This window comes from Diachasmimorpha longicaudata, chromosome 1 (assembly GCF_034640455.1).
Source record: "Diachasmimorpha longicaudata isolate KC_UGA_2023 chromosome 1, iyDiaLong2, whole genome shotgun sequence".
Lineage (NCBI taxonomy): Eukaryota > Metazoa > Arthropoda > Insecta > Hymenoptera > Braconidae > Diachasmimorpha > Diachasmimorpha longicaudata.
Window position 1 is genome coordinate 6,862,641 of NC_087225.1, and position 24,198 is coordinate 6,886,838.

Genomic DNA, 24,198 nt, shown 5'->3' on the forward strand with positions numbered 1-24,198 from the left:
AAATAAACTAATTCTATCGATTGTGCCCGTTTGTACTGAGTTTAAAATGTTTCGTGAGTGTCTCATTTATTTCTAAACAATAATTAAAAAACCAACATGAGTTGGGGAGACAGATTAGTAAAAAATTGATATTTTTTAATAGTTATACTCCATATCGATAGAGAATCCTAATTTATTTTTCTAATTATTGGTCAAATCTTCCACCTCTGACACACAGAGGGCATCACGTACAGTTACCCTATAAGCATAAGGGTTTCGTCTGCGACACACGGAGGTCGCCACCAACAGGTCCCTGTAGACATAAGGGTTTCGCCTGTGGCAGGCAAGGGTCTCTGCTAGCTCGTATTTACATACGATTCGAAAATTAATTGTTTTTTCCAAGTTTTCGTAATTAACCGGTTCATTGCATTGAATGAAAAATAATGCACTCTGGCGTTTCCCTCATTTGGTGAACAATTTAAGTTACAAATGACTTCATGAATTCAAGTCCGTTCGTAATTGCTGCGCATTTTTCACCATGGCGAACTTCAGGATAGCCACAAAAAAATTATCGAAAATTGTTCCTGGTAAAGTGGTACGCCTGGTTCCTAGATCTTCAGCGTGGTGGGAGGCGCGAGTGAAGTGGGGGATGAATAGAGTGACAAGTCCTACCTATACCTAAAAAAACCCTCCGTGACCAAATAACAGTGGAGGGGGAAGCCGGAGTTTCCATCCCCTGATTATCGTGATCGGCCCATCGGCCGTTGTCGGCATTCGAATGGATTGAATAACAATTCATCCAGCATTAGTGACTCTCGGTGTAACGTGCAATAAAGACAGACACCCAATACGCAATTGATTCGTCATTTTGACACAAGTGCAGTCATTTCCTCCAATTCAACGTCAGCCGATTCAAGGGCAAGTGTATGTGTGTGCATTGTAATTACAACATGGCTGACGTACCCCGAACTCAAGTTACCCCGGAGTTTTTTATTAGTTTTTTTGTGTTTTGTGGCATTCCAAAGTCAACTGTCACCTCAGTGTTGGTTTAATCAGAGAAGAAATGTCGTGAATTGTTTGTCAGTATTTTTCATATTTTGGTGATTGGATTATCGAAGAACAATCATGTCAACTAGGTCTCAACTCACCAAGGATTTAAATGGTATTAAATTGTATTTTAATTGTTGAGTTATTATTAGAGTTGGACATTACTTCGTGGAAATCAATTATGCATGAGTTCTGTTGAAAATACTTTGACATAAGAACATACTTTTCCAAATAGACATTTCATTCGATATCTTGTACTTGGTACATTTGATTTTTCAGTTCAACTAATTAAAAAACTATAAATTATCTGCTGATTGATCTTACTGCTTCATTGTGGCTCGATTGCTACAAGCCCCGGTAGCCAAATAAATCGGCTGAATGAATTTTTGTCGGGAGAAAATTTATGTCTTTGGAAATTTTAGAGATTTATCGTACAGTGATCATAAAACGTTCCAAATTTGTGGGTCACATCCATGGAGCTCAAATGGAAATCCTCAAAAAATAGTATAGTAGCATTTCATTACACACAAAAGATTTACAAAATACTTGAATATCATTAAATAGTTTTTATTTGTGATGTTCAGCCCAGCACAGTAATTAGTCATGAATATTTTCAATAACATTTTGCTGAGCTCTCGCCATCATATGATTATCTCAAGGATTTTTGAGTGATTTATATCGTCGATTTTCCGTGTAGAATCTGTGAAGGCTCTTCTCGGAAAACACGTCAAGATTCTGCTTAAGAACGTCGTTAAACTTGAGACGAAGCCTGACAAGCAGGAAAATAGGGTTTTGGTGAGTTTTTGAATATTCTTTGAGAGCCAGGAATCTTTTTGTAATAGAGATATTTAGCCATTTATCTTTCCAGGTATTTTCACCATGTCGTCTTTTTTTGTTGACGGCGAAAGTTCCTACTCGTGTAAGTAATTTTTCTGCGAACAAAAACAAAATTAAAACTGTTAATGAGATTTGAACATTTGAATATGCATGGTGTTAATTTATTCCCAAGAATACTACGGGCTTGCTGATGCATGAGAAAGAATAAAACACCTTTGTGTGTTCAACTTTTCGGAGAGACAGATTTCTAATTTGGGCGCATTCTTAAAAAGATCTCTTAAGAGGGGATTAGGTGCTAGACTTTCAGTATTCTAGTTTTTTGTAGCGACCAGCCAACTGTTTTGAGTATTCATCACGTTTGAAAGAATTTGATGCGAATTCATCCAGTGCTTTCTCCACGAAATTCTCTTCGGTTTCTTTTCGAAAGTTCAAATTCTATTGGCATATTTTTACTGTTTTAAGAAATGATTTGCCTCTTTTCAATTACGCTCTATTAAGTTTGCACGAGAAAATAGTATTTAAATAAAACTTACATTCCCAGAGAGGCCCTCGTTTTTAACTTTGGGGCGATTTCATAACTGATTGACTTCAATTGAAAATACTTCGTTATAGAATTTCCATGCCCGTTGCATGAGTGCCAAAAACTCTTAATCAGACGAAATTTTCTCCCCATTTAACGCAAAAACTTGAAAATTCCAGATCGATTGTCACTTCCACTATCTAGAGATCACTTCAATAGAATCTCGTCGGCCAAACCAACTATGCCTCACCGCAGGAGATCGCACCTACAATTTCCAAACAACAGCCACCCTAGGAACTACCGATACAACCGAAATAGACGCAATGATAGAAGCCCTCCACACAGCTATTCGCAACATATTTCCCACAGTTCCTCTGAACTACGTGATCCGTAAAATCGACGTGATTCCAGCAAGTAGGCTACAAAGTATTCGTGGTTCAGAGTTAGCACGAAGTACAGAGGCCACACGAACCACGGGTCCTTGCGGTGGTTTCTCCACGCAGTACGCCTGTATGTGCGACCTCCACGGTGTCCAATACCGCGACGAAGTCGCCTGGGATGTGGACACAATCTACCTCTCGCACGACACACGCGAGCTAAATCTCCGCGATTTTGATCATCTCGAGCAAAAGGACTTGGTACCAATAATATCAGCCCTTGAATACAACACGTGGTTCACAAAATTTCGTGCATCGCACATGAAACTCTCCCACGAATGCCTGGAGCGGCTTCTTCACGTAGTGAGAAGATCCCTCTCAATTCAAGAAATGTATCTCGATAATTTAGGAATAAAATGGGACTTTGCGCACAAGTTGTCACTGGCCTTAATAGCAAACAGCAATACAGTACTTCATACAATTGATCTCTCTAACAATATAATAGAGGACAAGGGTGCAACAAGCCTCTGCGCAATAATCGCCAAATTAACTCAGGGTAGTCACCTGGGTGGTGGCAGTGCAATCGGTAATTTACCAAAAGGTATGCAAAAGCTAAATCTGTCTCGGTGTGGTCTGACATCAAAGGGCATTGCCCAAATAGCTCACGCCCTCAGCCTTAACCGCAGCATGCCAACGAGCTTGCGTTCCCTCAATCTATCCGAGAACAGTATAAAAGATGATATCAATAATTTATGTAATTACCTTGCCCAACCGAATAGTTTAACACATCTCGATCTTTCTGGCACTGATACAACACTTGAGTGCCTATTTGGTGCATTATTACGTGGCTGTGCTACAAATCTAGTCCACTTGAACGTTGCTAGAAACTCATTCACAAGCAAGAAAACCAAAGAGATACCTCCTAGTTTTAAACAATTCTTTACAGCAACACTTTCACTCAAATATCTCAACATTTCTTACTGCAAATTACCACTCGAGGCGCTCAAGCATCTTCTGCTGGGTCTTGCTTGCAATGAGAGTACAGTAGGCCTTGAGCTTGATATGAGTGGTAATAATCTGGGATCTATGGGGGCACATGTCCTTGAGAGTTGTATTCACGGTGTACGATGCATTGCATCATTAGATATATCGGACAGTAACATGGACGTTGATCTTGCACAAGTTATAACGGCTATCGGTAAGAATAAATCATTGAAGCATCTGTACATGGGACGAAATACAGCGGGGATGAAGAGTAAACATATATCAGTTGTTATGGACTGTCTTGTGCAGATGATTCAGGAGGATGACTGTGTTTTGCAAAGTCTTCACATACCGGATTCAAGATTAAAGGGAGATCTGTACAGTTTGATCAATGCTTTGGGAAGCAATACGTGTCTTCAAACGTTGGACATCAGTGGCAATCAGATCGGCGATCCTGGTGCTAGGCTTCTCGCCAAAGCCCTGCAGATCAATAACCATCTCAGGACGATAATATACGATAAGAATAATATAACTCTGCAGGGATATGCGGATATTGTACATGCACTTGAAAAAAATTTCTCGGTTAGGTATATGCCATTCCCTATTTACGATCTGCAGCCTTGCATGAAGACTTCGGCTGAACGGGCTGAACAACTGGCGAAGAAACTCCAGGATATGCTGCAGAGGAATGTCACTCCCTGCAAGTATTCACATGGCCAGGCCTTCCGGCTGCAGCAGGGCTTCTTACTCAGTTCTACTCAGCAAGTTGTGGATAGACTAGTGGTTCAAACTCAGGATACTATTAAGACACTGGCAGCTGAGAGTTGTGATGCTAATAATGATATTAATTATGCTACTGGGCTCATTCAGGATGCTGATAACTCGAAGCAGCTGTTACCCCGGCTGCATGAGGTGCTGCAGAAAAGAGATGAGAAGAATCCTATCGAGTTCAAGTTGAAGGAGATCGCTGATGATGTGCACAGAGTTGTTACTGAATATTTGGAGGATTCATTGGAGTCCATTCTCAAATGCGCCAATGATCATTGTCCGACGGTTATGTCGCAGACGGTTGTCAGGGGTGATGAGAGTGAACCCATCTCGATTGATCAGGATCTGAGGAATGCTTGCAAGGAGAAGAATCAAATTAGTAATGAGTTCATCACCTCTTGTATTGTTGAACAAGCTGGAACTGATATTGTTAATAGAGTTAATGAGTTGAATCTAGCGGTTGCTGCTCATGTCTCGGATAGAGTAACCGATGAGGTCATTGAGTCCCTGTCCAGGAGCTACAAGACACTCATTGGAGATAGCGCTGATAGGACGAGGAGTAGCACACCAGATGTGCTCCGACCAAGTGCGAGTTCGATCAGCAGTGGAAGTGTCATTGGAATAAATCCGAGTATTGGAACATCTGGGAATAATGAGGAGCACATTTATGCGGTGGTATCTCATGCCTCTTCGATTACTGATAATTCGGGAACTATGGGAGGGGATGGGGCATCCAGCACTACTACTTTGGAGGATGGATATCCTTCGGGGATTCTGGGGCCACAGGGGGGAAAGGATGATCAGTCGCCAGTGGTAAGTTTACCCATTACTTCGCTCGGTTTATTGAAATTTGAATTTAATATTTTTTCATTGTTCTGTATTGCGACAAACGAAGAAACTGGAGTATTTGAATCTTGTAAGTAGGAGTTTGGAGAAATCTCATTTGTCGTTTGGTTTCCGGTAGATGTTGAAACACATTTTCCTTTTGAACGTTTAGTTTAAAAGGTATTTACAAAGAACGTAATTAATTTCGAAATTTCCTTATCTAAGGCAACTCCGCACTTGTCAAACAAGCGTAAGAGCCTGCACGGGCGGAAACTGCGTCCCAAATCGGTAGTGGACTCGGTGGAGGGTCTCTCCGCTGATGACATTCCAAACTTACTGCCAAGTCTTCCAAAAGACACAATTGAGGGAGCATCAGAGAACGAACATTCCTTAACAGAATCCTTAGATTCGATATCAGAGCTTCCTAATGCGGCCGGCCAGCAACTCCAGCATCTCGTGAAGACCCGTCCCAAGAGGGCGAAAACACGTGCCCCCACGCGACCCATGTTACGATCAGATCCACTTCCAGTGGATGCTCTGGCTCTTGGTGAAGGTTTGGACGTATTCTTCAGGCCCACAACTCCAACGACACCCCTCATATCGCCCACTAGCGACGACAGCTCTTTGCACACCTTCCCCATTGACGGAAGTCCTAATTTATCCTTAACAAGCCACCGAAGTGTTCCACCAGAGACTGAGAAGAAGCCTCATGGCTGTAGTTCCCCAATGCTGAAAACTCTCCTTGAACCCGCGCCTCGTTCGCGGTCTAGTGATAACCTGGAGAAGTTCTCACCCTTAACGGGACGTAGATCTCAGGGAGATACGCCACTGACTGCCTCACCGCTCGTCCGAAGGAGCACGGAGAACCCTGACGGAGAGCACAGGAAGAGAGGCATATTACCCATCACCAACGCGGTGGTATCACCGTCGTCCTCTCCGACATCTGGGAAAGACGAAAATTGTCTGTCCAGCGATGTGCACAAGGGACAGGCCAGTTTTGGAAAGGGCGGGGTTAAGGCGTTGACTGGGAATAGCGAGCAAAAGGTCAATTCTGGGGGCATCAGGGGAAATAAACCTGCGCCACCAGCTATTGCTCCCAAACCGAGGCCTTGGAGCATGAGCAATGATAGGAAATCTGGTGAGTTATTGTCGATAACAATGAATTATTTTTTATGTTGCGTGACCTGGAAATCCTACGACGTTTTCCCCTCACGTTTTGTGGTTTTTGCATTTTTTGGGGGAAACAGTTGATAAGATTATAACGAGGAAAAATATTGCTGTCAAGTTTTATCATTATTTAATACCTTATAAAGTTTCATCGGCGTTAAAAAAAAATTCTACGTCTGCACGAAACTCTATTGACATATTACAAAACTTGAGTAAAAGTGTAGAAAAATGGTCACACGAAGATGAAACTTTTTTGCGTTGATCCAATCAGCAGTTTCTCAGAAATATTCAAAATAATAATGCTCGTCATGGAGAACATATTAAGGTGATGTGTTTTGCAAGACTAGGTGAAGTGTACCTTTCTGTGCTGTAGGAGATGTACACAAAGAATTTTTGGCCACGGGCAAAAAATGTGTATAATTTTAATTTACCTACAAGTGACAAAAAAAAATATACAATACATGGGGTGTGCCTTGTGCAGGTGAGTTCAACAATCTGTTGAGCGATGGGTCGAGTCCAAATACCTCAGCGGGAAATACTCCAGATTCGGGTGATGCTTTAGACGAATCAATCGATAGTGGTGTGAGTGGCCCAGCCTCATTACCCCCAACTCTATCATCAAGCAGTACAGTTAGTTCATTGAGCAGCAGTAGTGTTGAAAAACGATCGGTCAGAGAACTTGCAGCGAGTTTGAATAAAGGAAAAACCGATCGGAAGGAGAATGGTAACTAGATCATTTAATTTTGCTTCCCATATTCAATTAAAATTTTTTCTCTTTCATTTTTTTTTATTGAGTTTTGCTTCATTCTCTTTTATTTCTCGCTCCAATTACGTTATTTTAGAGCAAACGCAAGTACCCTGGAGGTCGTTGCTTCATCGCCCCGTTGACCCCAATAAGGTATCAAACTTCTCTTTTTATTCATTTTTTTCATTTTTACGTTTTAAACTAACGAATTCCGATATCAGCTCTTGCTTTATCCGATTCATAGTTAAAAATGAAAATTTATTGCAGGTACAGCAGCCATTGAAAAAGGATGAGGAAGGACGAATTAATTTTAAACTCCGAAGAACATCATTTCTCCGTGATTCGAATTTCAATTACGATAACGATGTCGTTGACGTTTAACGGATTAATTTTCTCTTCCATTATTGATGATTTTATCCAACATTCCAGTTTCCCACATGTGCCATTAGCAAACAAAATAGACATTCAATGGACTTACGTGTTTGCCAAGGCCTAATTACTTCATTTTACCGAATGAATTTACGTTCCAGGGCTGGTTTTCACGGTGAGACTAGTCAATTTATCATTGCTCTCATTTGTTTAAGGAAAGTGTAAGACGAAAACATACATATAGCGTTCGCTCCACGATCTAATTAGTGACTAATTGCCAATAATATTAAAAATGAAAATTGTAGGCTTAAGTGAAATTTTTTTAAACTTCGCTCTCTAACGATAAAATCATCTGGCAACTTTCAAGATTTTTTTAAATTTATGCATTGAGTGAGTGGTGTAACGAACCATCTATTGGTTTGTAATATTTATATGTAAATATTTATACTATTTTTAGGTAATGAAATTAGTTTGGTAGAATTATGGGCACTATGTACGATCGAGTCAATTGTTTTTGCTTAAATTCACGTCGTGTAAAGTAATTATTGACACAATTTCATCAGTCGAATGATTTTCATTCATTATGGGAATATAGTAATTTTATTTTTAGCTAGTAACCATCAAGCATGGGCTCAGTGTGCCAAAAGAGAGTCGAGAATGGGAATCAATTGATAGAACATGAAATGTACCTTGTATGAGACTAGAGTTTTTTAACCAACTTTCCACGATGTGTTTTAACAACTGTACAACGGGTCAGGCAAATGCGACCAAATATTAATATTTATCATTCTACATTAGATTTTTAATACTTTTCTCCCCAGTGTTTTATTTTTGAACATTTTTATTCGTCATTTTCGTTTTTTTAAACATGAATATCTAACAATTGTATGAATTCGATGACTGCGATGATATTTTTAGCACGTATTATAATATTATTGGCATAGAAAAGTGATATAATCGATGAATAAAAAATTATACAAATGAAGCGCATTGGTTCCTGTTTTCCTGTTCCTATTTTGGGGAAGTGTTGTCAGTATTTCTTAAGAAGCATAAGTAATCGACATCTTCATCGCTATTGACCTCAAAAAATGTTACTTGTGTAGATGGAAAGGTATCCTTTGAATATTTTTGTATCAATTTAATTTGCAACTAGAGATTCCATTTTAGCAATTTCAGTTAACATGCTAATAATTCTTCAGCATGCCTTGAACTTTCTTCATAGTTATCAACATTTTGATGATGCTAATTATTGAAAATTCGAACAGAATTATTGAGAAGTAATAGAATCAATGAATAAACAATGTTCTAAGGGTACAAATATAGATATTTATTTCAAAGATATAAATAATTGATTTATTGATCATTAAGTTCAGCAATTGACATAAAAGAATCTCATAATATCGAAGAAAGATTTGGGAAAGGATTTTGCTTAGAAATAACTAACTTTTTGTGCTGATGCGAGATGTATCCTTTGATCTTTCCTTCGTAAATTAAATTCGCAACTAGGCATTCAGTCTCGTCCATATCAATGTCTTCGACTCCATACATCTGAAGGGCAGTCAACAAATTTTGCACCGGAATTTGATGAGTATTCATTGCTAGCCAAACTTTCTTGAATAAATTTCGATAAGCCAGGAGTTTTAACTTCTCCACTATGAGGTAAATTCCAGCTCCAATGAAAAAACTCTCGTGCTTAGTCATCACTGTTTCCAATTTTCGCAGATCTCCTCGTTTGACTGCCTCGACCAGTTCCCAGAACTCCATGAGGCGGTATTTTTCGAGGAGAGCCTGCTTTGGCATGTACCCGAGGAGCATTTTAACAGGGACTAGGTATGTGAGAATTAGACGTTTATTCTTTGAAGAGGCTTTGTGACAGTGTTCAAAGGCATACGTGAGATATTCGTCAGCTGAAAATGGAGAAAATTCAGGGTAGAGAGTGATCTTATCGTAAATTTATATTTACTCGTGAAAAACATATTTTTGTAATCAGATTATTTCCAAAATGACTTTAATTTATCGTATGCATTTACCTGATTTATAATCACTATCGAACATGGCTTTCCTCCCAACGAAGAATTTATACGTAATCCTCTGAGCCAATGGGAAGTGATCCTTATAAACCGAAGAGTCGATAGCCCTGATGAGGGGTTTACACAGGTGCAATTTATTGATTCTAAAATAGACTTTTAAGAGTTGATTAACGAGAGAGAGCATTCCCCATCGTTTCGTATCTTCCTCTGCGCTTCTGTTATCAGCTGCACATACTCTGAAACATCCCATCAGGCACTCTGCACACTTCTCGAGGACTTCGCCAGGCTTTGTGTTTTTATTCTTCAAGTTTTCAGCCTGAACTGCCAATAATCGCAGCTCCAGACAGACCAAGTTCATCACAGGGAGCATCCAGTTTTCTTCTTTTTGCAACTGGAGAATTTTTGTTACGCTCTGGACCACTGCACTCTGATTGTAGTACACTGCACGTGCGTCTTCTCCATTCGCAGAGGCCAGTGTTCTAAAATTTCAGTCATTTCTCAGTTCGAAAGCAATTCTGCTAGATTTTATGAATAACAATGGACAATGAAAAATATTTTTGTAATATCTCTGTACGTCTTATAGTCTTTTTAAAAAAACAAGTTTGAAAGTTAGTTACTTCAAATGGAGAAGAACGAGATCCTCGAAGGGAGCTGACAAATGCTCCATTGCTTTCGTCATTGCACTTTCAGTGCTCAATTGAGGGATGTTTACGTGTTTGTGACGTAGCGACAATAAATCCTGTAGAAAATAGAATACATTGAAATGATAAAATTAGTTGTGTCAAGTCCTACAAGCTTGAGGATAAAAATTAAACAATGAGATCGTATCCTGTTTTGTCTTGGAACGGGAGCCAACCATTTTTACTATTAAAGATTATTGAAGACACATTTTTTTTTACATTTCAACCCTTTTTATCATGCCTTTCAACCAATTCTTCGTGTTATTATAATTATTTCCTATCAGAGTAATGCAATTGAAAAATTGATTTAACCAGCAGGTGAGTCAAACAGAAACAAGCATGTTCATTATAATGACTTGAGATTCATTTCAGTAAAATCTGCAGTTTTTGCCAGATTGAACATAGTAAATTGCACATCTCTTTTATTATATATCATTAACAGGTTTTTGAAGTACTCACTGCTAATGCCAGTCCATCCATATTCAACCAGGCTCTTTTTAACTGGAACAAGAAACAGATGAATTGTCCACCATTTAAGTTAAAGTACCAACATAAACAATAACTAAATTTTCACCGTCACTTTTAATTACCTGCATAATGTAAGAATCCATGATAATTCAATTACTGCCACAAGTCGGTGGGACACAATTGATGTTTGTTGACAATGAGGCAGATATCTACAAGCATGAGTCAAATCAGAGAGGATTGGCTGAAGTAGAGACTCACTTCTGGGGGTTTGGAGTGCTTTGAGTAGCAGCAGCACCGTAGTACCTCACCCCAGAAGAGGCAAGGCGCCACAAGTCATAGGTGGTACCCAACGGGACGCACGGCGTCCCGAGGTACTAATCGACTGTTTCGGCCAAAAAGGACAGTATGTACTAGAGGCTCACGTCATTGTTAGTAATTACCCCGGCAGTAAGGGGCAACGCCATCGAGTTTGGCAGCTGGCGGCTTCCAAAAGACTCGTATATAGTTAGTCGACGGGTAATTTCGTTTCCGATGATGAACTCACTCCATCATTTGCATTACGTCTCTACCCGTTTGCACTCACCGTCAAATGTTTCGTTAGTTTCTCAGTTATTTTTAAATAAATAATTAAAAATCCAACATACGTAGGGACCTCCGTGTGCAACAGAGAAAAGCCTCATGCTTACAGTGTCTGTTTGACCGATCGTGTGTGCAGTAGTGCAGGGGTCAGCCATGCCCATGAGTTGGGCCTTTTATATCATTTTTTCTATGGTCGACCTTGAAGTAATTAACGACATATGTGAAACACGGACGGAACTCACACAGTATACATAGCACCGCAGACGGCGTAACGAGGTAATTATCGACTGTGTTGTCAAAGAGGAAAGGCTAATGTAGAAGAGCCACACTACTATTAGTTACGACTCCAGCGGTGGCTGGCACCACCGTTTATTTTGGCAGCTGGTGGCGACGAAGAGAGAACCATATGTAGACAAGAGACAGGTGAGTTCTTTTTGCAAAATGCGCCAAATCTATGGTTTGAACTAGGTTTGTACCTGTCTGTACTGAGGTTCAAATGTTCTACTCTCACGTTTTTCAAGTTTAATTATGTTAAATCATTCGTGAAATTAAAATAATGAAAAATCATTTTGTTCCATACTTAAAAACAGTACTTGTCTTTTCACTTTAATCATTCGTATTACAATGTTCACTGAGCTGCCACGCCATTCACTCCATGAATAAAAGTAAATCGTAAAAAATGACAGCAATAATCACACTAAAATTGTTGTATAAAAAAAATTTATAGATGAACAAATAAAGACAATAATTGCGGACTAATTCATACAAATGACAGTCTCTACCACAGTTATATTACAAATACAATTAACAAATAATAAAGTATAATAAATGAGCATATCTCTTTCGCATTTCTTCAATGAATCATGATCGTGGTGTAGTCTAAACTAAATGAGACTGGTGGGAAATTGATTATTTCAATCACTTTCATATTACTCCTGTTTTTTTTTTCCAAAACACATCAGTGTAAACCCCTGATTTGTTAATTTCACCAATTTATTACAAAGTCACATTTATTACCTCCTGTTTCTATCTCAGCGTCATCAATTATATAAATCGATGGTGTTTTTCTATTTACATCCTACCTCCTCAGCTCTTCAGTTACACAAGAATTCACAAAATTATCTCACCAATTGCACATTCAATTGACTCAAAGAATCCATTAACACTCTCAACCAATTTTCTTCATAAATAAGAATTTTCAAAAATTCCACGTGATTGAATTTATCTTTCCCTGCCCTCCAGATCCTCAAATATTTTAATAATTCCTCATCACCCACCAGCAATATCACTCAACCTACACTTGAACTTTACGGCAAATAGGCCCCAAACGATTCAAGAGAAAATATATTCCTCAAACGGATAATGCAGCAACTTCAAAGGCTAGCACGCTAACAATTAAAAAGTAAATGTGAGTGAGGAAGGCTGAGGAAGGCAAGGTGAAAATATTAATCTAATAAGGTTAGGAGGGGCCTGGCAAAAACTATGAGTGCGCTGAAAAATCGGTATAAATATAAATCTACTAGGGAATAACATTATTAGTCGTAATAGTCATCATTGCTTGGACATAATTCTCATGACTCGTAATTAACTTTTTTTTTTCATTTTGGAAGACCTGTAACGCTCTTAACTCACTGATATTATCAACATATTAAAAAAAAACAATTATTTTCTAAGAAAATAATCATGATTACGTATGATTTATGCCACCAGCCAGGCAACTATTACGAGATTATCAGTTATCCCCAATTAATGTACAATTTAACATTACTTCATTAGTCGTATATTCATCAAGCACCATTCGTTGGCCTATCAAAAGTTGTAACGAACATACGTGGTTTTTACTCAATTTTTTTTCTGTAAAAGTTACACTACTACCGGTAGATGGGGCTAATGAAATTAATTAATTACTTGATTGATGAGTCGCTCGCTTTTACTCGCATCCTCCGCTCGTCGATTTGTCAATGACTTGAGAGACTTGTTCTCAAAGTTTACTTATCACTCTATGTTTATTTGCTATCATCACGTTACGATTACGAGCTAATTTTTTTAAAAATCGAATAAGGTATTTCGTTTGTTTATTCAATTAGATACAAATCGACGATAAATTGCGAGCAGAGAGGAGTGGGGCCATTGAGCGAGCGAAGTGACCTTTTTAGATTTATGATCTTTACACACGAGAGTTTTGTCAAAAATCTCTGATTGATTGGCATTTAATTAATTGAGGAGGCAGGTAGTAGAGTCTGATAAATAATTGCTAAGGGTCCCTGAAAATTTAGCAGCCTAGAGCAACACTTTATGGAATAATTTCTATTCTGGCAAAATGCAATATGGAAGAAATAATATAATTAATATAATATAATATAATAATTTCTTTCATATATGACTCACCAGAATTTCGCTATTTTTAACGAACTGATTTTTACAATATTGTTACCCAGTGAATCGAATTGTTAAATCCTAATAATTAAGTGAGACTGACTTTGATCGAATAAATGGCACTTAATAAACATGTTAACTCATGCGTAGGAAAGAAATCAATGTTGAAGTGCAATTTCATTGTATGTAAAGATGATCAATGTTTATGAGAGGTTTTCATGTGCGAAAAGCTCAAATAAACATAAAAATACTCAAAGTAACCATTTTTGGCAAATTTCTAAGATTGTCAAACATTCGCTACAAACTAATTAAAAAGCTGAACTGATCCATGCAATTTTCACACTGAATAAATCTAGTCCAAAATTATTTAATGAATTCTATCGGAATTTGATCAAATTGCAATAGATAAAATTTGATCGAACTTTAATCAACACACAGTCTTAACTCATGCGACTGAACGAACTGATTGTCAAGTGAAATTTCTGAATCTGCAGAGATCATCCAATATTTCCGAGGGATTTATTATGCAGAAACATCAGATAAACAATAATAAGTAAAATATTTGGCAACTTTCTTAGATTCCCCAACATAAAATAATAATGAGCAAGCAAAGTGAGTCATTGTTTCGCCCCTTCTCAGTCAAATAAATCCAATCCAATCAGAAACTTCTACCAATCCATTTCTCCTAAATTTGGTCAAATAATTTTAACTGATGAACAGACGTACGCGTCTGAATCGAGCATCGATACCACATAGCAATGCAGAATGATTGACCTAGCGCTACAGATCTTCCATGATTTCACCTAATAATGATAAATTGCATTACTTAATTTTTTTTTGTTCGCTACGTCGAACTCACCGCCTGCAAAGTGGCTCGGAAACGGAGTAGAGAGAGGGGATAATTTCCACTAGGCGGTAGACATAACTTCCTTTATCCATTATCGAATCTCTTTTGATTGGTATTCAGTCTAATATCTAGTATTTGGACGAAGTGCGAGGATGGGTCGTGCGTGCTTTTGCATTTTTTTTGCTCTAAATCCAGCGTGCGTAGCTTTCGAATGCATTTTTCAATTTTTTTTTTCCCACTATCAATGATAATCAACCTGATTTAACTTGTCCGCGTCTCTCACTACAAAATGACTCTACAAATTTAATGACTTCTCCTAATTATTACAAGTAACACGTGTTCTTTTTAGTCTTCTCTATGCGAAGATTGTTTTCATTTCCAATACAAAATATGAGCAGATCGGACAATTTAATTATTCTTCTGTACCTTTAATTAGCCGGATAGGAGAGATAAATGAAAAATATGTCAATGATATTCGCAACATCATCGTGAGAACTAAACGGATACTCATTTACAATGTGAAAATCCGATCGTTTTCATCGACTCTGTACGTGATTATTTACTCGTTTAAAACTTCTGTTGGTCGTTTCCCTTATTTTTATGCCCGACCTCAAGTTTTGAGGGCTGTATGACGTGAGTCAGCATACGTTTGTCGTGACTCGGTGAATAGGTAAATCCCTTCGACGGTGAATATCGATACCTCTGGAAATGAAAAAATAAAGAGGGCGATTAGTGGTGAATACGTGGATGAGAATTTTATAGTTGAATTTCATCACTTAGCATTATTTTTAACGAGCGGCATTTTCAATAAAAATGTCAGAGAATCTCGCGATTGAAAAATCATACGCCATATATTCTCACGTAATTATTAAGAAAGGTCATAACAACTGGAAATTTCAGGTCAATTATTCCGTGAAAATGGAGAAAATTTGGGTCATATTCGTGTATCAGTTTCATCCGTAGTTGGAACAAATTAAATTCATTTGAAATACGTTGATCCAACGGTATACAAATCTTGCAGTATTTTCCCTTCCTTCACAGTAAATTGTTAAATAAATTGGGATCGAATTTCCCACTCGGTTTTTGAGTATTTTCTTTAAGTTCAGTTCTAGTAGAAATTCTATTGAAAAAATTATACGAACGGTCAACTTTATGTTTAAGATTTTCTGTTAAACGAACAGAAAGCTGGAAAAACCAAGAGACTGCGCTCATTGAAACGTTAAAATAATGGAAAATTCAGCGTAATTGGATACCGAATGCTGATGTTTGTATTTAAAATTCACATAAGTTGAGAAATCGTGATTTCCATATTGCTCACAATTCTGGAAGTCCCTTCACTTTTGCAGTGAAATGTGACATTTTTAGAGCGATTCAAAGGTCAATTTCTTGTTAATTACTATCCAATACGGTCATCAAATTCCCATTTTTCGAATAATGGGAAAATCAATGAAGCCGATTCATTTAATTCCAATTATTCTATGAAGATCAGGAAACTTCAGGCGCACAAATTTGTTCATTTTTAATTAATTAAAAATTCAATGTCACTTCTGTGGATGTTATTAGTGGTGCCCCCAGGAAATCCCAATGGCTTTTTAGCGACGCAATAATTAACGACACCTCTGCGGCTCGGTAAACATATTAAAAAATTTGAATGTAGGAGAAAGATATGAGGGATGGGAACAAAATGTGAAAATCTGAGACACAATGCATAAAAAATAAACTAAACTCTGCTTCTGTACGAAAATCACTCAGGTCATTACATCATAAAAAGTTGATTCGAAAGAATAGGTTGAAATGCTTTGCAGCTCGTTTCACTGGTCACCTTTTTATGCTCACCCACATATAAAACACTGTCTAAAAATCAATAGGAAAATGAAAGAACACGAAGGAGGGTGTAATCGAGACCGAAACCAAACAAAACAAAAGTTATAAAACCAATTTCAGTCTTAGCGTTTGACATTAATTGAGAATTCAACAAAATATTCACCAGAATTTTTACAATTTCTTTCAATTTGCTGAGAATAATTGAACTATCATTTATTATTTTGAATTTTCAATGACGAAATTCTCTGAAATTTCCCTTCAACTATAATGTGATGAAAGCCAATAAGTGTACACGAAACAAATGGAGAATATTTCAAGCGGGGAATCTTAAATTGTGCAAGTAATATTGTCACCAAAATTATTACCTATAATGTAATAAACTAAAAATACGCAGAGGCGATACTGCAATCATATTGAAACGTCATTAGCAATGAGAGCATCAATTAGCGATAATACATCGATGCAACTGCACTATACTTGCCATGTTGTTTTCTCTTTACTATTTGTATTTTTTCAAAGTTTATTGATCCCACCGATACTAAAACGTATTTTATGTTCTCCCGAATACATTGAGAATGAGAAACGGAAGAGAAACATTGAATATTGCATTGAAGGCCTCGAATTTCCGATCCCGCGGGACATTTGACAACCCATTTTGCTCCGCTACTTCTTGAGATATTGAAAATAGAAAAAAAAGTTTTTTATAAAAACGCTTTTCCTCCATCTCTCTGGGAACTACTAGAGCAAAATGGGCTATCAAGCGTATTACACAATTGGAAACTTCAACGGCTTGCACAGGCAAACCCTTTTCAGAGCCGACTGACTACCCTCTTCAGCATATTCAGTTTTTTTTCTGTTTCGCTTGGAGCTGGTGTAACTGAGATTACATATTCATAGGAGTGATTCAATTTCATGAAGAATTTCAAGAGTTTAATGAGAGATAACTGGTGATTAGTCATTCGGCGAGTTTCCTAAGGTTTTTTCAAGCATTAGTGTATGAATTGACATTATATGGAAATTAGCTTTCTATGCTTTTTAAAAGAGAACCGAGAGCACACAGTAAATTTGTTTTTCTTCGTAGAGGTCAGGATGTTGGGGGACATTTTAAGACTATTTTTAGGAAGCAATTTATATCATGGACTTCTCCGTTAGGCCCTTATTATTCAATCTTTTTTCACTGATAATTTGCAGAAATATTTGTAGAATAATCTCATCGCGACGTAAAACAAAACTTCACTATCTTTTCTTTTTATGCAATAATAGCTCACCATTTCAGGACATTCTCATAGTGTTTAACAGTCTAGTGGGTGTAATCTTTTAAATATTGAAACGAAAATAACTTCTACTTCTCATACGAAAAACAATTATGTTTATATTTTGCTCTCACCGTCAGGCAGCTCATAGAGTTTATTAGGAAGTGAGGCGAAGTATGGATGCTTCAACGCCTCCTCAGCATCTATTCGATCGTCAGGATTGAGCTGCAGCAGTGAAGATGCCATGTTATCACCCTCAGTCACGTCATACAGTCTGGGAAAGGACAGTCCTAATTTCCTAAGTGGATAAAATGCCAACCGATGTGTCTTATAACCGGGTAATCTCGTGACACCTGGCCATGTCTCCTCCGTTGGTGTTCCCAACATTCTAAATATCTTATCCAATTGATCGTAGGTACATCTCACACCAGGAAACGTTGGTACACCGGTAAGCATCTCAACGAATATACAACCAACGCCCCACATATCTAGTGACGTTGAATACTCGGTTGAGCCGAGGAGGACATCCGGTGGCCTGTACCACAGGGTCACGACCTCGTGGGAGTACGTATGTGAAGGCACTGATTTTGCCCTCGCTAAACCAAAGTCTGCGAGTTTTAGTTCACCTATTTCACTAATCAGGAGGTTCTGAGGCTTGACATCACGGTGCAGTACTTTCCTGTGGAAGAATTGTTAGAGTTCAGTCAATTCAGAGAAAATAAGAGAATTATTTTGTTTTGGGGTTGAAGCGTGTGAGGACAATAGAGTAAATTAGATATATGATCTCAACCTCATTTAAGTATTGTGTAAACAATATGGACTTGGAAAAACTTCTATTATTGGTAAACATTGACGTTGTGTCTTCTGATTTAGTCGTTCATCTTGTCGATATTTGGGCGGGATGACTTTTTTTCGTTACTGCTTTACGAAATCAACTTTATAATCAATAACAATGACTATGTGGTAAGACCAGACAATTTGGTGAAGCATCGAATGAAAAGAAAAGAGCAAAATGCCTCGTCACTCATTACCGAATAATACAATTATGGTAACTCAGTAAATTCCTGCTTTTACTACCAATAAAATCAATTCTTCTGAAGTTTCTTTTCACTCCTTAATTCTCCTTCTTCAATAAAAGGCAATGTCTCTCTGTTAAAAATTACTGCAAAAGTATAGAAATGAGAAAAAAAATGTTTAAAAGCTTTTCTCGCCCTCGATAATTGTAAGCGAAAAATAAACATTTACCTGCGATGACAATAAGCCAGTCCCCGTAGCAGCTGGAAGAGGAATAATTTCACATTTCTTGGATCGAGTCCACCACCCCCGCTGCCATACCTCTCCATATACTGCGAGAGATCAGTGTGAACAAATTCAAAAACAAATGTAAGTGTTTCACGCGTGTGAATAATATCATGTAGTGTCACGATGTTACTGTGTTTAAGTTCTTTCAGTAGACTGGCCTCACGTATGGCAGTAAATGGCGCGCCCTCCTCCTCCTGAAGTCTGATCTCCTTAAGTGCGACGACCTGTTCAGCCAAATGGCTGTAACCCTTGAACACAGTGGCATATGAACCCTCACCAAGTTGCTCCAATTTGATGTAGCCCTCGGATTTACCAAATGGCGAATCACCACCGAAGGCTGAAAATCTCTTGGTTCTTCTCGGTGCGGGATCTGGCCCAAGAAATACTTCTGATTTTGGTCTGGGGGGTTTACGTGGTCTCAGAATCACTCGGGCCTCTTCCCTGATATCCTCATCCAGTAATTTCGAGTCACTGGATACTGACAGCTGTCGGTGTACCCTCTCATGATCACCCACACCACCCCACTCTGCGACATGGGATATAGATGTTGATGTAATCGACTTGGCTGGAGGAATTGGGTTGAAAGTGATATGACATCATTGATAATGATTTTATTTATTTAATAATATATCGATCAACTCCAAGTATTGGGATTTTGAATAACATTCGCATAGGTAAGAAGGGCTATATTTTCCCTTGATAGGTCACAATTTCATGATTATAATTTTCTTTATTTCGATCCTCCGTTATTTTCACTCAAATTTAGAATAGTTGAATTTGAATTGAAGCAAGTGTTTGCTTATCCCAACGAAAATATGTGTCTCGAATTCAAAGCACTCTAGTTTTTAGATCAGGTTTCCTGTTATTCAAGATTAAACTCTTTGATTCAATATTGAATTAGGGGTCATTAATTGCCGCATAGTTATGATAAGGGCTTTTGATTAGAGTGATTCGTGCTTGAAAATTGTTTTTCATATATTTGTGTTAATGGATTTCACGTTTAAAAGAGAAGCAGCGAAGCACTGCTATGTCAACAGTACACAAAATGTTTTTAAATTTTTTTCGGTACATTTCATGGCGTGCGGACAATGAGAAAAAATAAGTCCACGAAGGCTGTTTGAAAAAATAAAACAGTTTGCCTGATAATCCAACGCGACTAATGCGATAATTCAATTAAATGTGGATCTTATCATTGTCCATCCTCTGGCGACGATACATATCTGATAAAAAAATTTAATCTCATGTAAAAACCTTTGATAACACTTTGTTCATGATCCATTATTCGAATATTTCGTTCAAAATTTGGAGGACGTATCGCGTATATGTTGATATTCGGTTTACGCTATCAATGATATCCCATATAAAGTTTAATTATGTTGAAATTAGTTGACGAAAAAAAACTTCAACATTTTTTTTGGAACAACCAAATCGGTGTTAGTGAGAAACATTTTCGAGATTTGGAGCCCATTAACAAACGAGTTTTTTGGTGAAAGTAAAACTCGTTTTAGAATATATTTTTTGTTCTTCAGGGCACGAGAGGCGCATATTTTTAATATTGAAAAATGGCAAAAAATTAATATGCAAAATCCCAATAATTGAATGTACATTAGCATCGAGGTATTTACTCACCGTAACTGCGATCCTTGTCCACGGGTAAGTTACCGTTTCGCTCCAAACGGTCTAGGAACTCTTCCGAGAAACCATTGTAAGCCAATGAACCTCTATTCGCCACATCTTCAGCTTCCTCCTTCGATATCGCTGGAAATCATCCACATAATCACAATGCACTTTCTTCATAACTAACATTGATTCGATCTTCATTATACGTATGAAAAGTTAGGCATTAAGTTGTCTGGGAACTTCCCAAGATTTCCCCAACCAACTTGTTCAAACAAAAGTTAGACTTACAGAGTCGCCCGAAACTGTGACTGAGTCGTTTTTTCAGTTTTTGAACCCTGCTCAGTGCGCCTCCCTTCTTCTCTCGCATCGTCACAGTACCTGTCACATAAAAAAAAATACATGAATACCATAAAAAAATAATTTATCCTTAAATTCATTGATTTTAAATAATTTATCAAACAAATTCATCCAAATTACTTGTTAGTGAAATAAATTGTCAGAGTAAATTTATTCTGTAATGAGACAATTTTAAGACTTGATTGTGGAGCGCGTTCATTGAACTATTCATTCAACCATTAATTAATGATATTATTAGAAGATGAGAATAATGCGCCTATACACTGCGTTTTTTCGTTAAATACTTTCGGCAAAAAATAATTGATAGATTGTTTTATTTACGCTGATACTAAACTGAAGATTTTATAAATAAATCAATGGATTCATTCAGCCAAATAAATCATCAGAATAAATTTACTCTAGGTGGAGAATTTCAGGCATTCACTGCAGAGTGATTTTATTTAATTATTCCATTAAAGAGAACATTATTTTCTCTTTATGTATTTGATAATAGCGACCATTTATTCGAGTCTCCGGAGGAGATATTTTTAAGGTAGATCATTGATTGTTTGCAAATAATTTATAAATTAAAGGAAGTCATGTGAGAAACTCTGTCATGAATACTCTTTATAAAAACAATGAATATTTAATTTTTTCAGCTTTGAAAAAAGGCCGTTTATGATTCAGCAGGGAATATCGAGACCTTTAAAGTTTAAATGATAAAAGAATCAGTAATCGAGGGTCAAATGAAGTTTCAATGAAGGCGTTGACGTTGCTTCTATAAATATTGAAAAATAATTTTATGAGAAAAAAAAATCACTCAAGTATTCCGATATCCTTAAAGACATCGTGTTAAATATAGAATTACCCGCTAATGAGTGAAGCTAGAGAATAACGTTGGCAATCACCTATTAAAAAAAATGAAATCGATCTCCTGACATCACACATCTCTGCAATACATTTACAATCAATAAAAATAAAATAATATTAAAAATTAACACCTCTATTCTCCAAACTTCACTTCAAATTCCATTGGAATCCTCCACAAATTCACGGATGAACCTGCCAAAAAGAACGTCACCCCTAGATATTCTAAAAAAAAAATTAAATTCTCAAAAAAAACTCTCAGTACGCCTCCGCATCCTCCTGGTCACTCCCAGCAAAAGCTTTCACGACTCCACCAAAAATTACTACACCTACGCCAACAAATCGATCAAATATGTACTCTCCTATGTCAAAAGTAATTGTCAAGTATCTCAATGTCACCTGAGCAAAGTATATCCAGCATGACATCACCACAACCTCCTGGAACCTCATTAATAATTCTGACGCACCAACTTATATATTCCCCCCTGAAAAAAAACCTCCATTACCCTAGACCAAAGGGTTCCAAAGTAATCAATGAATAAACAAGCCTCAATGAATCAAAGCATGAATCGTTAAACCGTAGCAGGAAGTACTCACGCAAACAATTGAGAAATTATCGTCAATGACTCATTGAGCTTTTCAATAAAAAAAAAAATATAGAAAAGGAAAAAACAAAAGCTGTGAACCCTAAGAACCAACAATTCATCATTGTTAATGGAAGCACGTAAACCGGCTCTTCCATTACCATTACTTTTTCTCGAGATATAAATAAAAGTGACCCTTCCCCTCGTCCTCCTCCTCCCCCCTCCTCTCCCCCTCATTACTCCTGAACTCTCGGACAAACCACCCCCCCACACTTGACACACTGCATATCCGACCCCTTTTCCTCCCCCATTATGTTTCTTAACTTTCTTTCTTCTCATTGTCTCCTTTTCTTTTCACTCGAACATTTGAAAACTCTTTCACTCCATTTCTCCCTTTTCATCTTCCAAACTAGCTTAACACAGATGAGTGTCGTGAGGAGAAGGGGATGGTAAGGGGGTTGAAGGGAGAGAAAGGAGGGACTGAAGAGAATGACTGAGGAACGAAAGAAAAAAAAAGTAATTGAGAAAATGTTGAAATGGTAAAAGGTCGTAAGAACATAGCAACTCACCACCCTCTTTGCTCTTGGATGCCGCCGAGCCCTTGTCCTGGCAGTACATGATTACTCATTCACTTGGACACATCACATATGGGCGGTGACGCGATCAACTACACCATTTAACAATCCACCACCTTGTTCAACGATAAATCACAATGATCACTTTTAACACTATTATTCTCCGATAAATAATAAAAATAATTGATTTCCTCTTTATGTATCACATTCACCCGTGTGCCACCTTACGCAGTGACGTAGGCAAGCACGTTCCTCGACCAGTGGGAACGATCGCCATGGAACAACACAAGATCCGTTGGTATCCTCTTCACACCTTGTACAAGGGGAAAAAAATTGGGGGTTGCAGTGGCCTTGTATTTGTCTCGTCGAAGGGAAGATTCAATGGTCCAGAAGCATCACCAGGAACTTGAAGATTTTGTACTGATTTTTTTTTCTATTTCTCGGGTCTGTGAACACTGAAGTTGTTTTGATGATTGGAGAGTTGATGTTCTGCACCAGGGGCATCAGTATGTCCAGGTGTTTTTAATCGTCCTGGATGATTATTCGGCACGCCATCGAGGATAACGAGTTTTATTATCGGTGGAATGCCACTGAGGTGGCTGGAGGATGGGATGAAATCACGTTACATTCACACTTTAAAAAATAATTCACTCGTGAAGGCGGAGAGCGAGACTCTTTATTGGTTTTTTTTTTATCGTTGAGTTTTTTTTCTGCTGGACTGACTGCCCCCGAGAGTTTGGCGGATCCTACCCGCGCCGCACACAAAAGTACAAAACTGAAAGCTAGTGGAGAGTGGTGAACTGCTTCTCCCCTCCCGTATGTTTGCAAATACTGGGACTAGGAAACACAGAGTGACTACAAGTCGTTGCGCCAGGCGGATTGTGAACACGGCTTTAGGTAGGAAATTAAAACTGTTTGTTTTTTCGGGTCTCTTAAGTGTTCAGACGGTTTTTTGGAGATTGAGTTGAATGAAGAGAGGGCTTGATGAATTCGGAACGTTTTGTAGATTGATTTTTATGGAAAAAAAGAATAGGAAAAAAGGAAATTTCAAGTCTGTGCAGTGACATCTAGATAAATCCGGGAGAATTTCGATAAGTTAGATGAACTCTGTTGGTAACAAACATTTATAATTTTCATTAATAGGTTTGTTAGAGTTTACAGCGCAGCATTAATTAGTTGATCAATTTCATTAATGGGTAATTAGGTGGTACAAAGGATTTTTATAGATTTTTAAATAGT

At 37.7% G+C, this 24,198-nt stretch overlaps 3 protein-coding genes and 1 long non-coding RNA gene across 9 annotated transcripts; 2 read left to right on the top strand and 2 right to left on the bottom strand.

Annotated features, from left to right (window-relative positions):
- Positions 1–616: 616 nt before the first annotated feature.
- On the top strand, positions 617–8,603 carry LOC135161683 (F-actin-uncapping protein LRRC16A). 4 transcript variants are annotated; one of them, XM_064119493.1, is made up of 9 exons: positions 618–1,141; positions 1,724–1,821; positions 1,895–1,945; positions 2,563–5,325; positions 5,408–5,428; positions 5,563–6,475; positions 6,986–7,228; positions 7,347–7,402; positions 7,517–8,603. In XM_064119493.1, exons 1-9 carry the CDS (start codon positions 1,105–1,107, stop codon positions 7,628–7,630), a joined length of 4,296 nt encoding a protein of 1,431 aa, XP_063975563.1. In that variant the 5' UTR covers positions 618–1,104; the 3' UTR covers positions 7,631–8,603. The 4 variants fall into 4 exon arrangements, with proteins under 4 accessions (XP_063975583.1, XP_063975563.1, XP_063975574.1 ...); XM_064119513.1 differs by lacking the exon at positions 7,347–7,402 and having other exon boundaries at positions 617–1,141; XM_064119504.1 differs by lacking the exon at positions 5,408–5,428.
- Positions 8,604–8,921: 318 nt separating this feature from the next.
- LOC135161812 (PCI domain-containing protein 2) lies at positions 8,922–11,035 on the bottom strand. The gene is made up of 5 exons (XM_064119738.1): positions 10,919–11,035; positions 10,788–10,829; positions 10,266–10,387; positions 9,649–10,127; positions 8,922–9,525 (listed from the first exon to the last, which is right to left on the bottom strand). Exons 1-5 carry the CDS (start codon positions 10,937–10,939, stop codon positions 9,011–9,013), a joined length of 1,179 nt encoding a protein of 392 aa, XP_063975808.1. The 5' UTR covers positions 10,940–11,035; the 3' UTR covers positions 8,922–9,010.
- Positions 11,036–11,508: 473 nt separating this feature from the next.
- Positions 11,509–18,230, top strand: LOC135161872 (uncharacterized). Its single transcript, XR_010298864.1, has 3 exons — positions 11,509–11,798; positions 17,816–18,013; positions 18,091–18,230. It is a non-coding gene; the product is annotated as an uncharacterized LOC135161872 (long non-coding RNA).
- On the bottom strand, positions 11,943–23,778 carry LOC135161784 (cyclin-dependent kinase 14). 3 transcript variants are annotated; one of them, XM_064119703.1, is made up of 6 exons: positions 22,954–23,778; positions 20,886–20,975; positions 20,607–20,735; positions 18,921–19,503; positions 17,810–18,354; positions 11,943–15,300 (listed from the first exon to the last, which is right to left on the bottom strand). In XM_064119703.1, exons 1-6 carry the CDS (start codon positions 23,000–23,002, stop codon positions 15,209–15,211), a joined length of 1,488 nt encoding a protein of 495 aa, XP_063975773.1. In that variant the 5' UTR covers positions 23,003–23,778; the 3' UTR covers positions 11,943–15,208. The 3 variants fall into 3 exon arrangements, with proteins under 3 accessions (XP_063975773.1, XP_063975755.1, XP_063975764.1); XM_064119685.1 differs by having other exon boundaries at positions 18,921–19,542; positions 22,954–23,775; XM_064119694.1 differs by lacking the exon at positions 22,954–23,778 and adding an exon at positions 22,200–22,565 and having other exon boundaries at positions 18,921–19,542.
- Between the last annotated feature and the right edge of the window lie 420 nt (positions 23,779–24,198).

What these genes read in the sequence shown, in the direction of transcription:
- LOC135161812 (XM_064119738.1), bottom strand. Translation starts at nt 10,939, where the DNA reads ATGGATTCTTACATTATGCAG. An exon ending in TGGATGGACTGGCATTAGCA is followed by an intron (nt 10,388 to 10,787) that starts GTGAGTACTTCA and finishes TATTTTCTACAG; the next exon opens with GATTTATTGTCGCTACGTCA. An exon ending in CTCGTTCTTCTCCATTTGAA is followed by an intron (nt 10,128 to 10,265) that starts GTAACTAACTTT and finishes CTGAAATTTTAG; the next exon opens with AACACTGGCCTCTGCGAATG.
- LOC135161683 (XM_064119493.1), top strand. Translation starts at nt 1,105, where the DNA reads ATGTCAACTAGGTCTCAACTCACCAAGGATTTAAATG. An exon ending in CGGCGAAAGTTCCTACTCGT is followed by an intron (nt 1,946 to 2,562) that starts GTAAGTAATTTT and finishes TGAAAATTCCAG; the next exon opens with ATCGATTGTCACTTCCACTA. An exon ending in AGGATGATCAGTCGCCAGTG is followed by an intron (nt 5,326 to 5,407) that starts GTAAGTTTACCC and finishes CGACAAACGAAG; the next exon opens with AAACTGGAGTATTTGAATCT.
- LOC135161784 (XM_064119685.1), bottom strand. Translation starts at nt 23,002, where the DNA reads ATGTACTGCCAGGACAAGGGCTCGGCGGCATCCAAGAGCAAAGAGGGT. An exon ending in ATCCAAGAGCAAAGAGGGTG is followed by an intron (nt 20,976 to 22,953) that starts GTGAGTTGCTAT and finishes TTTATGTGACAG; the next exon opens with GTACTGTGACGATGCGAGAG. An exon ending in ACTCTATGAGCTGCCTGACG is followed by an intron (nt 15,301 to 17,809) that starts GTGAGAGCAAAA and finishes TTTCATTTCCAG; the next exon opens with AGGTATCGATATTCACCGTC.